Source organism: Terrapene carolina, unplaced genomic scaffold (assembly GCF_002925995.2).
Source record: "Terrapene carolina triunguis isolate 2854851 unplaced genomic scaffold, T_m_triunguis-2.0 Scaffold33723, whole genome shotgun sequence".
NCBI classification, from domain to species: Eukaryota; Metazoa; Chordata; order Testudines; family Emydidae; genus Terrapene; species Terrapene triunguis.
The window spans coordinates 4361328-4378170 of NW_020698074.1; the positions used below are offsets into that span (position 1 = coordinate 4361328).

General features: G+C 38.3%; 1 protein-coding gene across 1 annotated transcript in view; it reads left to right on the forward strand.

The window, feature by feature from the left end:
- LOC112104953 (protein PTHB1) overlaps nucleotides 1-16843 on the forward strand; it is a 471161-nt gene that overhangs the window by 43112 nt on the left and 411206 nt on the right. The window contains exons 6-8 of the mRNA XM_029914226.1: nucleotides 8290-8374; nucleotides 12552-12732; nucleotides 13833-13962. Coding sequence (XP_029770086.1) covers nucleotides 8290-8374; nucleotides 12552-12732; nucleotides 13833-13962 — 396 coding nt within the window. The remainder of the gene's footprint in view (nucleotides 1-8289; nucleotides 8375-12551; nucleotides 12733-13832; nucleotides 13963-16843) is intronic.

Sequence of the window (16843 nt, forward strand, 5' to 3'; positions counted from 1 at the left end):
GTAAAAATATTAACAGGTTGCCTGCATGCATCCCAAGTCCTTGGGTTTAACTATGCAGTTGTTGTAGGTGCCAATTTGCCTAGTCTTGGTGCCATACCAACAAGTTTCCCTCTTGACTTTCCCCGGTGGAGGGAATCAGACATGCTGCTGCTTTAATTATATTCTGGTAGGACTAGGGTGACCAGATGTCCCGATTTTATAGGGACAGTCCCGATTTTTGGGTCTTCTTCTTATATAGGCTCCTATTAGCCCCCACGCCCTGTCCCGATTTTTCACACTTGCTGTCTGGTCACCCTAGGTAGGACCCATAAACCCCACTCAGGATAGAAGACCCATGCTGTATAAACACGGATGAAGTCAGAGTCCCTTCTCTGGGAAGCTCACAAACTAAGTGATGTAAGATCCAACAGTAGGTTGGGCATACGGATATAACATACAGATAAATGTGTGTGGTCATGATTGGCGCAGTATGATTAACTTCACTTTGCTCCTGTTTGCATATTTGTGGGAGTGCCTCTAACTAGTGCCCTATATTGAGGCCTGTCCCTACCAAAGATGATGTGGGCATATTCCTAGACTCCTGTTTCTGAGACCAAGCTTGGATTTGGAATACTGCGCTAAGAGAATTACCCTTTAGGAAAGATAAAAGAACAAAATTATATCTTTATTTATACAAAGCTGATCAATCCTGCTCAATAAGTTTAACTCTCTATCTACCTGCCATGTGCTGATGGTGTGAATGGTAGCATTCAGAGTGCCTTCTGTCTGCAGGCTATATGTCCGGTATGCTCAAGGCACTCATGACTACAACAGTTCTAAATGAAATTGTGCCATATTTTGCAGGCCTAATCCCACCATAGGCGACTATATCCTTTTTATTACAATCATAAAGTGCTAGAGAATCACCAGTCTCCCAGCCTTTCTCATGAACAGATAGGCAACAAAGCAGGTATTCTCCAGTGCTTTGATAGACCACACCGTTTGCACATACGCATGTACCCCTATCCTCTGGTCAGTTTTTGAGAAGGGGAGGTGTGAAGTATGCTTCTTTTTGCCCGAAACTCCTCTGAGATCGTCAATTGATATGGTAATGGCCATGTAGCATCCTAATAAATGCCTAGTCAAGCTCAGGAGAAGCACATCTCTGTAACATCAAAAATAAGTTACCATGAAGGGATCTTTAAACCATAGATGCTCCCATCCATTTAACAAATATTGCTAAGGTCGTGAGAAAACACCTGCAGAGGAAGTATGCAAATAGACCAATGCAGATCCTCTGTGAGTTTTGCTCAGCTCCTAGCTTTCCATCATTCTACAGCCCAGAACTCCCTTTTATGCGTTGGGGATTGCAGCCAGTGTTAAATAAATAAATAATATTTTATATTGCAGTAGTACCTAGAGACTTACCTCAGTGACAGTCCCTACCCCAAAGAATTTACAGTCTAAGACCATACATAACAGGCTGATGAGACAAACAGGGCTGAGGAGATGAGATAATAAGAATAATAGGATGCATGCAGTTTTTAGTCAGGAGCACTAATCTCATCAGAATGCCATAGCTAACAGGCTGAAATTATGGAAGAGCGAAGCCCTTTCTCAACCAAGGATGGCATAACATGAATTTCTCTTCTAATGTAGGCCCAGGCTACTAGCTGATAAACTATGATTATATCTGAAAGATAAAATACTTTAACCGTTTTTCAAGTCTGTGGAACAACCAGTCTCTGTCTTTAAAGCTTTAGCCAGTGGCAGTAAGTCTCTGGTTCTAGATTACTGGCTTCCAGTGGCAACCATGTAGGAAATGATGTAATTTTTCTGGATACTTGACAATAAACAGCCTGTGGCTAGCTGACTTTTGAATCAGTGCTTGGTGCAGTTAGACTCAGAAACAGTTTTCCTCATATGTGCCTGACTATTAGAAGATCCAGTTAGCGAGACCTCTGTCTTCATAGTGATGCTTCATTGTAACTAGGAAGAAATGCATACCATGCCATCAGGTCTCTATTTTCTGGGTCACGTGTTGGAAGTGTGGATATTGACCGAGCATGCTTTAGGGTGCTGAAGTCAGCTGGAAAGCAAAAGCATGTTCCCAAATAATCAAAATTCAAGGGCTCAAGCAGTGATTGGAGTTTACTTTGGGTAATTTTTTTTTCAGATTCAGTGTGTTGATATTTTCTTACCTTATCGTTGGAGATCCTGGGCTTCTTGACTTTTTTGAATATAGTTCAATACTGAGAAGTGTTAAAATTGGTGTTGGACTGCTGGCCTTTCCCTTTCAGAGAGGGATGCATAATCTGGCAATTGAGTGCTAACAGATGTGATGCTGGCAGCCCGAGTACCAGCTGTGGCCAAGGGCTAGACATCAGCTGAGAACTGACAAACTCACAGCTGGAAGCCAGGACAATTCACTTGTGTATAGATCAAAGTGATCATTAAATACATAAGAATGTATTTGCAGTGTAGTTGTAGTTGTCAGTCCCAGGATATTAGAGAGACAAAGTGGGTGAGCTCTGTGTGGCTCGAAATCTTGTCTCTCTCACCAACAGACGTTGGTCCAATAAAAGATATTGCTGCAGACTTTGATTTGCCATGTGCTCTGCCATAATTCTGCACTGGCCACCAGGGGTCCCAGGAACATAAGGTAAAAAATCCTATGTGATGAAACCTGCTTGTTGTTCTTGTGAGGAATGTAATCTCCCTAGTTTTGTGTGGGACTCACCTTTAATTAAAACCACCTGCTACACCTGATAAGTCCCCCTATACTTTGCAGTGCAGAAGCAGGGGCCTGCAGAAGCACTGGTTGCATTGAAGGGAGCTGTGTTCTTTATAAGCCCTTGTTACCTGACTGAGGCAAGTCTCTCAAGTTCTCCCCTAAAGGCAGCTAAAGCCTCATCTACTTACCGCTGCGATTTCTTCCCCCAGAATTGTAGCACTTGCATTGACTGCTATGTCTCCTGCTGTTGTTTGGTATACTGAAACACTCAGCTAGGGAGGTGGGAGTACTGGTACTAATACATTTATGGAAGTGCTCTTGCCTTGCATCTCTTTCACTCTCCATCCCTGTGAAGGGATAATGAAATGGATCTGGAGAGCTACGTCACAGTATTCACCCCATCAACCTGGTGATCTGCTCCCTGTTTTTGTGGGCCAGTCTGACTGCAGTTGTCACTGCTGATCTGTCTCGATGTCCTACATTCTTTTGCTGCTGGTTACTGAGAGTAGTCAAGAACTGCTTCTAGAGCAGCTGAGTGACCTGTTGCCATTGCTCAGATGTGCGTGCTGCCAGGGTTGTCCTGGTGGCAAGGTGGGAGCCAGGGTTGACCTGGTGGCTGGGTGGGGACTTTCCCAGGGGTTGACCTGGTGTCTGCTAGAGTCTTCGGGGTCCCACCTCAGCAACAAAGACCTGGAAGGCATAAGAAAGTTCCTGTCTGGAGTAGAGGAAGCAAGTTTTATGACCAGAGGTCCAATATTTCTTCTGCTACTGAAGTAGCTGTCCTGCCCATCCCTTGTCTGCCTCGTGAGCTTCCCCTGGGAATACTGAATATTTTAGCAACTTGGAACGGAAATATTCCCAGCCATCCCAATGATTTTTAATCCCCCTTCCTCCTACCCTATGCAGTGCTGGTCAATCATAGCAACCCGCAGATTATGAATCTGCTAGTTATGTGTCAGTCTCTACCTACATGTCACTAGTTCAAGTCACATATAAAGCAAAATATGCTTCCTGCAAAGGAATTTGGGCCTGATTACATCAGTGATATAGTTTAAGGGTACTGTGATTAGTTTAGCAATTTTCTTTTGGCAAGAATTAATCTGCATGAAGCATACAGATTCCTATGAAACTCCTACTCAACATTCCAATCTGACAAGTTCATCTGCTTTCAAGACCAAAAATGCACATTTTCCTCTATCATAAGGGCTTATAGCCAAAATGCATCATCTTTGTGAGGGGGAGGAGGAACGAAGATTTTAGAGATAATCATAACCCAAAGCATTTAGAGGAATATAGCCATTTTTTTCTGTTTTGCATTTTATGCCTCAAGAGTACAATTTATTTAATGGTAACACAACCTGGCTTGTGCTTTACTGCCATAATAAATATTTACTGCTCTAGCACCAGAATTTCTATTATCTCTCAAACAACATACTCAGTTAATGGAGCCTTTATGCTTTCTACTACTGGGACTATTTTGTGTTGACTCCTGGATACTAAATAGGCTGTAAAGTTTGTATAGTTGCATTGACCAGGGGAAGGTATAGTGATATAAGCATAAAGATGTGAAGTAAATAGAAAATTGGCATCAGTCAGTTCTTTCCAAGGTGGATAACTGATAGCAGTATAATTTACTGTTTGTGAATTTTCCAGGTGACACCTTTTAAAAACTGAGGTCTTGGTTTCTATTCATGGTAATTTAAAGATCCACAGCTCATTTCAAGAGATTAGGGGTTTGCTGTAATGTCTTTGGCTAAACTTTCCCTCTGTCTGTCTGTCTGTCACCATTCACTTCGGTGGTGGCTTTTATCACAGTTTCAGGATTAACCGTGCCTTTGATTTCCCGCCCCCCGACCCCTTGTCTTCCTTGAGGGCACCCTCTTATGGCTTTAGGCTTCCTACCCATCACCTTTCTTGGGGTGGAAACCCATGTGTCTCTCCTTTCAGACGGCGGCTTGCTTGCAGTCCCTCTGCATCTCATTTGTGATTTTTCCAGCAGGTCTAACTGGGGTCCAGCACATGTGGTTGTTAATGCTTTCTCCTGGGCTACAACAGTGTACACTGGTTACCAATCAGCTTTCACAAAACAAACTGCATTTATTCTTAGAGCAAAAGCATTACAGAGAATACATATAAAAACAATAAAAGTTCCTATAAACATGCAAAAAGCTTACCAGAGGTTACCCATCAGTCTTATGGGATCCTGGTAGGTCAAAGTCTTTCCAACCCTTCTGCAAGGGTTGGGGCCCTTGGACAGAATGCCTTGTCCTTTTGCTGCAGAAAGAAAGCTCTGAGTCCATTTAAAAACAGCCTTTTTATGCCAAAAACCCTTTCTTTGTCTATTGGTCTCTGGAAAATCCAGTTTGAACCAGCATACACAAACCTTCATAGGGGGTGGTACCTCATCCATCTTTTTAGTTTCTGTCCTGTGGAGTAGAACAGAATCATACATACTATCCCTGGCCTGCAGTGATACATAAACTTAATACAATATGTTCCCCCAAAGATACTGCATGTGGTTGCAATATCTGTCACAGGTTTGTTTTAGTAGTGCTGTATAGTTTGTGAAGTACTGTGAGATCCTTCAGGATTTTGATACATGTAATGTGCCACAATACTTTGAGAGAAAGACATAATGTAATATAATTATTGAAGTATTATGGTACATTGCAAAGTAGGATTTACTAATATTCCATATAAGCTAAGGGGAGGATACTGGAAGGGAGTACACATAAGTTATATCTCAAAGCTGAATGCACAGTTGAGCCCTCGAAGGTGAGGGAGAAATAGGACCCAGATGTAGCAAAGCAGAAGAAATTTTGTTTTTAATGTTTTATGTTAAAGAAATGATATGTCTTTCTGATTTTGGCAAACTCAACGTGCCACCATCCGGACTGGTATTTTCTAATAGGGCAATATGGAACAATTTGTCCTGCTCTGAATTTCTCTGCCATCCTGAGATTTGTACAGTACAGTGCCTTCACCTCAGCAAGCAAGGGCTATTAAATTGATTCTTACTTTCAGAGCTTGAAAGTAACATCTCTTTCCATATTTAAGTTATTTTACATGTGATGTGACATGAAAGAATACTAAATAGCTTGATAGGTTTGTTTGGCCCTCTGTGGGTTCTGTGGTTTTAAGATTTTAGTGTTACAAGGAACTGCCATTCAATCAGTCATTTCATAGATATCAATGCACTTTTGTGATTTGTGGGAGACTGGTCTGAAAAATGTAGATTGCCCCCATGTTATATTGTAAAATAATACTGTATTTGGTCCAATGTTTCTGATTTGGACAAGAAAGTCAGGTGCCTAAGATCATGTCATTGAATACTTATGTGGTAAAAAAAAATCTCTCTTTTCCCCCCCACCTCAGAATCTGCAACATCTATTTTAAATGTTCTGTAGTTTGAAAGCAGAGTGTTTTTGTTTGTGTAGAAGGGAAAGTTGGAAAGAGATATGGTAATATTTGTTTTGTAGCTCCAACAGCAGTTTTAGTTTTTTTATTTAGGTCATAGAAAAATTGCTTTTGAATAATTGCATTTCTCAACTCAGGTAGAAATTTTAAAATCTTCTTTAAAGTTAAAACCACTAAGAAAAATCCTTTAGCAACCATTGCCACAAATACAGAAATAAAACAAAAATGTGAGAGTTGATCGTGTTAATATTTAACTTTGTCTTGGAATAAACTAAAATATATTTAATCTGCTGTTAAGTTACTGAAATCATCAGGGAGAATTGGGACACTTGGAACCCTCTGTTGGACTGAGCCTGATTTTAATAGGAGCTGACTCAGTATATTCCCAGTACTGGGCCCTAATTTATAGGTGAAGCTTTGCAAAAATTATTAAAATGCATTGATTAGTTTTGTGAGGGAGTGTGATGTCTTGAAAGTGGCCAGTTAGAGTATTAAGAAAATTATCGACTTGTAGGATTGTGTGCTAAATGATAAAGATAAAGGCATTTAGCATGCATGTCTGAAATCAACTATGTGCTGAATACCCCTGTTACACTTACTCTTCAATACATTTGGCTCATGATATTGTGATAATACTTTACACTTTTATATCATCTTTAATCTGAAAGTGCTTTAAAGTGTGCTGCTTCTCTGAAAAGTGATTGTAAAAATGGAACAGTCTTACTCTCGCTGATCTATCCCATGTGTGTTAAGAGTAAGATATTAACATATTTTTTTACTGTTTTTTATTCCTGTTGGATCTGCAGAGCCAACTAAGAGAGAGTGTGTTTGATTCAATTCCTCGTGCAACAGGAACAGGGCTGTTTACTAAGTTACGCCAGTGCAAACCCAGGAAGGAAATGGAAATATAGAGGTGTCACTAAGGGCATAATTTGAGCATTGTGGGGGTTGCATAAGTGTAACTAAGGGCAGATATAGGCCTGCATAATTTTTATTACTGTTGATAATGAATGAGTGAGAAGAAAGAAGCCAACTTGACTCAGTTTGCTGGGCTGTCTGTTATAAAATGAAACCTATGTAACTCATCTAGTCCCATTTTTACAGAGACACATTTCCGAGTAGAACCATTTAATTCTCAAACATGTCTCTAAGGTAGGCAAGTGTTACTCTGTCTCAGCTTTAGTTTAAGTTTTTTTAAAATTAGAGATTATTTGAAATGAGGAAAGTTCATACTGCCCTAAGGTCCTATTTCCAAAATGCTGTAATAAATTGTCTCTGGCCTCTCTCTCTCGTTTATAGCATCCACCTCTAACATTTAATTTAAACAAACAAAATAAAATCTGAACTTTTTTGTGGAAAAAAAATTAATGTAAATGTAACCCACACACCTTCTGGGTGTGGTGTTCGGTCCCATCAAGTGGCACAGAGACCACTTAAAGAGAGAGATAAAATGAGTCTGCTCTACAGCCTTAGCTAACAGTTGGCTTTTAGCTCATGATGTAGAGCAGGGGTCGGCAGCCTTTCAGAAGTGGTGTGCCGAGTCTTCATTTATTCACTCTAATTTAAGGTTTCGCGTGCCAGTAATACATTTTAATGTTTTTAGAAGGTCTCTTTCTATAAGTCTATAATATATAACTAAATTATTGTTGTATGTAAAGTAAATAAGTTTTTTTAAATGTTTAAGAAGCTTCATTTAAAATTAAATTAAAATGCAGAGCCCTCTGGCCCGGTGGCCAGGACCCAGACAGTGTGAGTGCCACTGAAAATCAGCTCGCGTGCCGCAGGTTGCCTACCCCTGCTGTAGAGGCTCATGCACTAAGCTCCAAAGGTTCCCAGTTCGATCCTGCTGGGTCGGTGTTACATAAAGTTAAAAAACTGAAATCTTCCACTACTACTAGATAAGCATGTATCCTTAAGGTAAAAAATCTCAATCTGACCGCATGTTTTCAATACTACTTTTAAATCCATTATCTAGATACTATACTTCAGTGCATGTGCTCTGTAAGAATGATGGTATCAACAGATACATTGTACAGTAGGTTTTCTGACAACATTTTTGGATTCTGCTTTTGTCATAGCCTTTATAGTTATCATTATTTTAAAATTTGATGTAAAACTGATGAACTGCAAAGAGACACTATCTGTATTTTTTATAACAGGTACCAAGTGCTGGCATTTGCAACAGATGCTGATGAAAGACAGGAGACAGAGCAGCAAAAACTGAGTTCTGGAAAAAGGCTTGTTGTAAGACCTGTTTATTTTACATAAACTATACCCTGCAGTGCATAAATATTAAAAAGAGAGAAGACTAACTGACAGATTGAAACACTGTGTTGTCACTAAGGGCCAGATCTAACTTCCATTTAAGACAATGGAAAGACTCGAGTAAATTTTATTGCGATTTGGATTGGGACCTAAATATTCATTAAGCTCTCTGTTTTAAGAAAGGAGAAATTAATATAACAGAAAGGGTTAATTCCATGTTAATTTCTATCAAGATGGAATGTGTTGAAATATGTGTACATTTAAAAATTTAAGCAAAATTTCATTTAAAGTCTTTTTATGATTAGTTTGTTAGATTTCTAAAATGCACCCTGTTAAAGTTGGGGCCTCATGTATGTTGTTAAACAGAACATTATATAGGAAAAAGACATTTCCCCAAATAGCCAGCTCGCCCATCCTCCTGACCCCCATCCTCCCTTGCCCATCCCCCTCACCCTTGCAGTGAAAAACCTGGGAAATTAACGTCTTTTACATCGTGCCTTAAGGCTGACATACTCAGGCCATTTTGGACTAGTGGGGAAAAGGAATTCCCGCCTCGGTGGTACTGCACTGACAACTGCTTGATCATTTAGGATACGCCAGAAAATGCTAGGCTTCAGAGTAGCAGCCGTGTTAGTCTATATCCGCAAAAAGAACAGGAGTACTTGTGGCACCTTAGAGACTAACAAATGTATTTGAGCATAAGCTTTCGTGGGATACAGCCCTCTTCTTCGGATGCATAGAATGGAACATATATTGAGGAGATATATATACACATACAGAGAGCATGAAAAGGTGGGAGTTGTCTTACCAACTCTGAGAGGCCAATTAAGTAAAAGAAAAAAACTTTTGAAGTGATAATCAAGATAGCTCAGTACAGACATTTGATAAGAAGTGTGAGAATACTTACATGGGGAGATAGATTCAATGTTTGTAGTGGCTCAGCCATTCCCAGTCTCTATTCAAGCCTAAGTTGATTGTATCTAGTTTGCATATCAATTCAAGCTCAGCAGTTTCTTGTTGGAGTCTGTTTTTGAAGCTTTTCTGTTGCAAAATTGCCACCCGCAGCTCTGTCATTGAGTGACCAGACAGGTTAAAGTGTTCTCCTACTGGTTTTTGAATGTTATGATTCCTGATGTCAGATTTGTGTCCATTAATTCTTTTGTAGAGACTGTCCGGTTTGGCCAATGTACATGGCAGAGGGGCATTGCTGGCACATGATGGCATATATCACATTGGTAGATGTGCAGGTGAACGAGCCCCTGATGGCATGGCTGATGTGATTAGGTCCTATGATGATGTCACTTGAATAGATATGTTGACAGAGTCGGCATTGGGCTTTGTTTCAAGGATAGGTTCCTGGGTCAGTGTTTTTGTTCAGTGGTGTGTGGTTGCTGGTGAGTATTTACTTCAGGTTGGGGGGTTGTCTGTAAACGAGGACAGGTCTGTCTCCCAAGATCTGTGAGACTGAGGGATCATCTTTCAGGATAGGCTGTAGATCTTTGATGATGCGCTGGAGAGGTTTTAGTTGGGGGCTGAAGGTGACAGCTAGTGGTGTTCTGTTATTTTCTTTGTTGGGCCTGTCTTATAGGAGGTGACTTCTGGGTACTCATCTGGCTCTGTCAATCTGTTTTTTCACTTCAGCAGGTGGGTATTGTAGTTTTAAGAATGCTTGATAGAGATCTTGTAGGTGCTTGTCTCTGTCTGAGGGATTGGAGCAAATGTGGTTGTATCTTAGAGCTTGGCCACTCAGTAACAGACTTAAAGGTGGCAATTTTGCAACAGAAAAGCTTCAAAAACAGACTCCAACGAGAAACTGCTGAGCTTGAATTGATATGCAAACTAGATACAATCAGCTTAGGCTTGAACAGAGACTGGGAATGGCTGAGCCATTACAAACATTGAATCTATCTCCCCATGTAAGTATTCTCACACTTCTTATCAAACTGTCTGTACTGGGCTATCTTGATTATCACTTCAAAAGTTTTTTTTCTCTTACTTAATTGGCCTCTCGGAGTTGGTAAGACAACTCCCACCTTTTCATGCTCTCTGTATGTGTGTATATATATCTCCTCAATATATGTTCCATTCTATGCATCCGAAGAAGTGGGCTGTAGCCCATGAAAGCTTATGCTCAAATACATTTGTTAGTCTCTAAGGTGCCACAAGTACTCCTTTTTGCAGAAAATGCTAGCTTAAATAGTCCAGCTGACCTCATCTTCCATTATGGCATATGGGGAGGAGAGATGATCTCTGGAAGAGTCAGAACTCAAACATTTTTGTACTATATAAATCAAAGTCAACACCTTGATTTACACATGGAAGCAAGTAGAGAACCAGCTCTTGGATAACAAGTCTCTATGTTTCCTTTGACTAACACTGCTAAGTAGGTGAGGACTGTATTCTGTAATATGTTTGGCATCAAAGAACAGTCTTCAAATGTAACCCCACTTAGAGTATGTTGCAATACACTTTACTATAAACAATACCAGCTGATAATGTGTACAAGTATCCATACGGGGGAAAAATGCATAACTAATGCAATTGCTTCTGCCTGTGAAAAGAAAATGAAAGAATATTATGTCCAGATTGCTGAAGATGACATCCAAGAATGCAGAGAAAAGTACAAGAAGATCTTTTTTGTCCGAGGCAATAAAAATAGGACAGAAAAAAATGAGAACTTCCCATGTTTACTCATCCCAAATTTCTGATGGATGGGTGTCCAGAACTCTATCTAAATTATGTTGAGAAAAGAATAATTTCTAACACGGTTCCAGACCTTGTCTACTCTCAGGGGTAGCCTCAATTCAGTAGCTGGTGGCCAGCAATAGGTGTAGCTGCACTGGGCAAGGACATGAGGGATTTGCACCCTTAAATTAAGAACAAACAGTGCTAAGCTTCAACTAGCTCTATCAGTGCAAATCCCTGCATGTTCTTGTGTAGGCATTGGAGCACAGCTACATTGATTGTTGAAATAGGGCTATTCTTGAGGGAGACAAAAGCCGTGAACTACATTGTGAGGGTTCAAAAATTCTTCTGTAACTATCATCAACCTTTGTGTTTGACTGAAGGAGGAGGATTGGTGCCCCACCTTCCTCATGGCACTTGATAGAGCTTTCAGAAATATTATGAATTCACCTTTGATCCCACTACCAGAAGTATATGGAAAGCTCTGTTGAACAGAGGGTAATACAAACATAACACACATTTTACCAATGAGGGACTGTAAATTAAACTAGACACTAAACTTATAAAAGTAACTGAAGGACATATGGGGGGAATTTCTGATCATTCTTGGTTGGAGTCTTAATGGAATCTAAATCCATCAAATTAACAAAGTACTGGAATTTCACAGGGCAAAAAAAAAAAAATCAAACATTTTATGGAATCTTTCTGTTACCTAGGCAATATGATGGGTATCAATTGATCCCAGAACAGAAAGAATTTGCCAAAAAGTGGCTGATGTAACATAACCCTGATTTCTTTTATTCATTTTTAGCATTTTAAAATGGAAGGTGCAGGTTGTTACCTCAACTCTACCAGTATGTTTGTGAAGGAGGTTATGCCTCGTTTTTTTAATCACAGTGGTGGAAAGTTGTGATTCAAAACCACAAAATACAGGACAGTTGAACTGAGAATTTTATCAGTTTTAGAAGCCCAGCTCTCCTGTTAAACCAGCTTGGCATCAGTCAAGTGTTTGTTTAGCAATACCTAAGGGCAGACACAAAGGAGGTGGTAAACTTTAACTGGTTAGTAGAATGGGGGACTTTGCGGTTTATTTCCAGATTTCAAAGCGTTTTTTCATTTTGGACAATGTATGCATTTTTATTTTTTGAACAATAAATATTACAGAGTGAATTGCATAGCATGTGTTTATGGTTTATTTCATAAAATGTTTGTGGGCTGGTTTCTTTCCGCTCTCTCCAACAGTGTTTTATTTTTTGGAATCAGGAAAATCACAACATTCCTAAAAATAATATGCATCTAAAAAATAGAACATTTTACCTCTTTCCCCCTTACTGCCCCCCAAACTGATTTTGTCTTTTCACTTACATTGCTGAAAATTTATTTGGTTTGATGTAGACTGAACCTTCTTCTTAAGCCTTTTATTATACACATAGCTGTTAACTGATCTTTGGTTATGTTTTCTCTTTTGAAGATGGATTGGGTTTTAAACATTGGAGAGCAAGCACTGGATATATGTGTTGTGTCCTTTAATCAGACCTCCTCTGTTTTTGTGCTTGGTGAGAGAAATTTCTTTTGCCTTAAGGATAATGGGCAAATTCGATTCATGAAAAAACTTGATTGCAGTCCAAGTTGCTTCCTTCCTTATTGTTCAGGTTTGTAAAAGAAAAATTCAACTTAGAATCTTTGACCTAGTTACACTTAAAACTAAGAATTTTTTTTATTAAGAAAATACAATCTTTAGAGTATATTGTGTATTAATATAGTAAAAGCTTATGTAGAATTCAAATTGTACCTGACATTTTGTAACTGAAGTGGATAATTTTTCAGAGAACAGAAAGAATCAAGTATCCTAAAATTTGGGTTCTATTTGCTACTTTTTCTTGTAAGTCACTTATAGTAAATAAAAAGAGCAAAATCTTGCCTGGATTCAAATATAAGGCACATAAGGTAGGAGTAGAAGAGAGGTAAAGTTCACCGAGATTAAGGTATTCAAGCATGTTGCATGGTGCCTCAGAGCAGCTGAGATCAATTAATTTTTCAGGGCTTTAAATGCAGCAAGAATGCAAGAAAGTTAGGGGTCTTGTAAGGATAAATGCTTGTGAGGTACTCTGATTCTGTGGTTGAATGGTATAAAGCTTGGCTGACTAATTGATAAAGACCAGAATTAAGAATCTATAGTTCCATTTTGGTACCAGAATAGCAAAGAATAAGTTTTAAAATCTTATATTAAATTAGTTAATTTAAACTTTACAAACTTATAATCATCTTTATTTTACTTTCTGTAATTTCTTGTGTAAACATGTGATAGACAGTCCTTTGATTAAAATTACTTAATCGATGTGTGTGATGTGCCATGTCTATCCCAGTGCATTCATAGCGATGATGACAAATCCATGATATTTTACTTTTGGGGCATTCTGGGACTTCTGGTACTAACACTTACGAGTGATAGTTCTGGAAGTACCAGTAATGTGTCCGGCACTTCTTTTTATATTTCACACACTGATATAATTGTAATCAGTGTCCATGATTAATCACATATATTTTTGGTTATTGTCTATGTAATTTTATTATTCTTTTTGACTGCTTAATAGTCTATAAATAAAAAGGAAAACAAATCTGTTCACAAATATGCAATAGTTGTTCCCCCCTCCCCCCCTCAAAAAAAAAGGAAAATAGTGTGAACCTGAAAGGAAAACACTTGCTCATGAAAACATCTGTTGTCTTAAAACTGTTTTTATGTTTTTAACAGTGTCTGAAGGAACAATAAATACTCTGGTTGGAAACCATAATAACATGTTGCATGTTTATCAGGATGTGACATTGAAGTGGGCCACTCAGCTTCCCCATATTCCTGTAGCAGTAAAAGTGGGCAATTTACAGTAAGTAACTTTGTAAAAGTTTCGTTTTTTTAGATTTGTTTCCAGCAAAAAAAATAAATAAAAAATCTCTACAGATGCTAATAAGCATTCCTATAGTATTTAACAACAAAAAGGTAGTTTATAAAAGGAAAAAATATAGTTTTGGGTCTGTTGTATGGTATGTTCCCTGGATCAATTTATGCTGTTACTCTGATACATTTGGAATAATTTTGTTCAAGTATTAGTATTGCTTTGGATTTACATTGGTGTAAGTGAGGACAAAACTTGGCCTCTGTTTCTGACAAAATAATTTCTTTTGTGAAAGAATGATAGATGGTTCAAAGATTTCAAGAGAGCACTTCAGTCTAATACGATCTTCTCTGAGATAAGAAAGTAGGAGTCTCTATGGGAATTTATTCATCATTATCAGTCTAATTGCAGCTGAATTCCAGAGGCTCTTGTTGAAATGGATTATTGTACTATAAAGCTAGTTTTTAAGTTAGTTTAGTAATCTGTTTAAATTATTCAATTTTGCATTCACAGCAAGGAAAGAAACTGTGACACTATTGCACGTATTTGTTTCCTATCACTGACACACAGCAAGCAGAGTGGAAGAAAATGGGACACAATTATTAAGTAGCCTTATTTCTTGACTTGTAGGTTGCATGTTTTTCACAAGTGCAGAGGCTCACAATCAAGGGAAAATGCAAAGTCTGAGTAACTAGTTTTCTCATTAAGATTAAGATATATTAAGACTGGGAATCTCTGAAGAGGGCTACAAAAGCTTTTTGTTCTCTTCCAGTGGTTACCTAATGCTTTTTGAATAAATGAAAATTACAAAATTAACGTAACGTGGGACAACATGAGTACAAATTGTGAGCTCTTTCATCGGGTGAGTGTTAAGTGTAAAAAGATCACTAAGTATCCTGCTGGGACACTCAGTGTAAAATAAAAAAGTAAGTTAATGGTACAGCATATGCCAGAGTAGCTTGTGTCTAAAACTTTTGAAGTCTGGGATAAAAATCTCAATCTGGTAAGAAATACATGAAGCTGTTAAGCATTTATTTTTATGACAGGAAATCAGAGTAACATTTTAAAAATAGAATACAGTATAGACAGTTATGTGTGTGCATATAAACTTTATCCAAATGTTGGTTTTAATTGTGGCAGGAAGAAATTAGTGCAATTTTTTAAAACTTTTTTTTGCTAATTTTTTGGTCTGTTTCATGGATTTTGAAACCTCAAGATTTTGCTTTTAGTGAATTTTTGAGGAACCAATAATTTCCCCCAGATTGTCTTGCCAAGTACATGTTCACATCAATATTTTGTAATTTCACATATTCAGAATTTCCATGCCTGTCATCTTTCTCAGTATTGTTTTATGGAGAGAAGAGGAAGATATACAGCAACAGTCACATGCACCCATTTATAATATATATTATTATGTATGCATAGCTATGAGAACCTGCACATATGGACATGAGTTCAGGCAGGGATGGGAGAAGTTGGAAGCATATGCACTTTGGTTCCACCTCCAGAGGCAGCATAGGATCTGTACCAGGATCTCTATTATGTGGTTGGCCAGGTAAAGAACAAAACTGAAGCATTGAGGTTTAAGGATGCAAATGGCTTGCCAGATCTTTTCCTTGAGTGGAAGCAGGAAGTGGTCCAAATGAGAGTTGACTTTCGTGGATTTGGAACTCTTCTCAGAATGACTAGACACTGGAGGACTCTGAGCAAGCCCTAGAGATTATTAGTAATTCTGACTATTCAACAGGAGCTACAGATTGATTGAGCGTCCTTTGAGGTGGAAGCAGTTGGCCAGGATATCACATCTGCTGCTCCCATTACTGCCCTTACACCATGAGCTTCTCTTCTTCCTTTCCCTTACTATCCATGAGATGCAGCAAGCTCCCAAGAGGGGTATTCAGTCTGTCTCACTCTTGAGAGCGGAAATCTGGGGGTAAGAATCTGGACAGTAATTTACTCTTGTGAATTTTTATAGGTATTTTATCCATGAGTGAAAGCACTGTACTTGCCCTTCATATAGGAGAGATTCTGTTGAAGCAAATGTAAAAGTAAATCCACAGAACTAAGTATTAAGAATTAAGTATTAAGCATTTTTAAATTTTCAGTGCTCCTTTTTAGAAGGGGTGACAGGTAAGAACAAGTCAGTGAAAGTAACCAGAGTTCAAGCTTCTACTTTCACTTATCTTGCAGGTAAATTTCATTTTATTTGGTAATGGAATTGTGTGTTCACTGAAGAATAAATAGAAAGCATTTATTACCTTAAGAGAAAAGATATCTATAGAACTTCTTAAAATATTAAATTCCCAGATGCAAATTTTTAAAGATGGAGTTAAGGTAATAAATATGTATCAATCATTTTAGGTGGGAAAAAACTGTTTTTTGAAAAAAGTTCAAATGTTTAAAACTCATGAAATAAAAGTAGAGCATATACTTTAAAAACAAACAAACCAGGACCGCTTAAGAAGGTGAAACCAGACTTAATTCTGTATTGAACTTCAAGTCTGGCTATATTTCTATCCTGACAAATGGTGCTGTAAAAATGACATTGTGGGGTTCCATGTTTCTCTCATTGACACTGTATCAAATTTGCTTAGTAAATTTTCAAATAAAAAAATCTTTCCCCCTAATTGCCAACCCAGCAAACTCACCCTGGCATCTGAAAGTCATTTGTTTAGTCAATTATTTTCTGTCTTCTTCGAGTATGCTCTCATTTTAACTTACTAGTGAGCCTTAGCTGTGCTTTATATCCTCACACACCTTCCACTCAACTCCAAAAGACAACCATAGTCCTCCTGTACATCTTCTTTATTAATGGGATGAGCCATAACCCATATGACAGTGTGCCATACTTAATGTATGAACATCTGCAGCA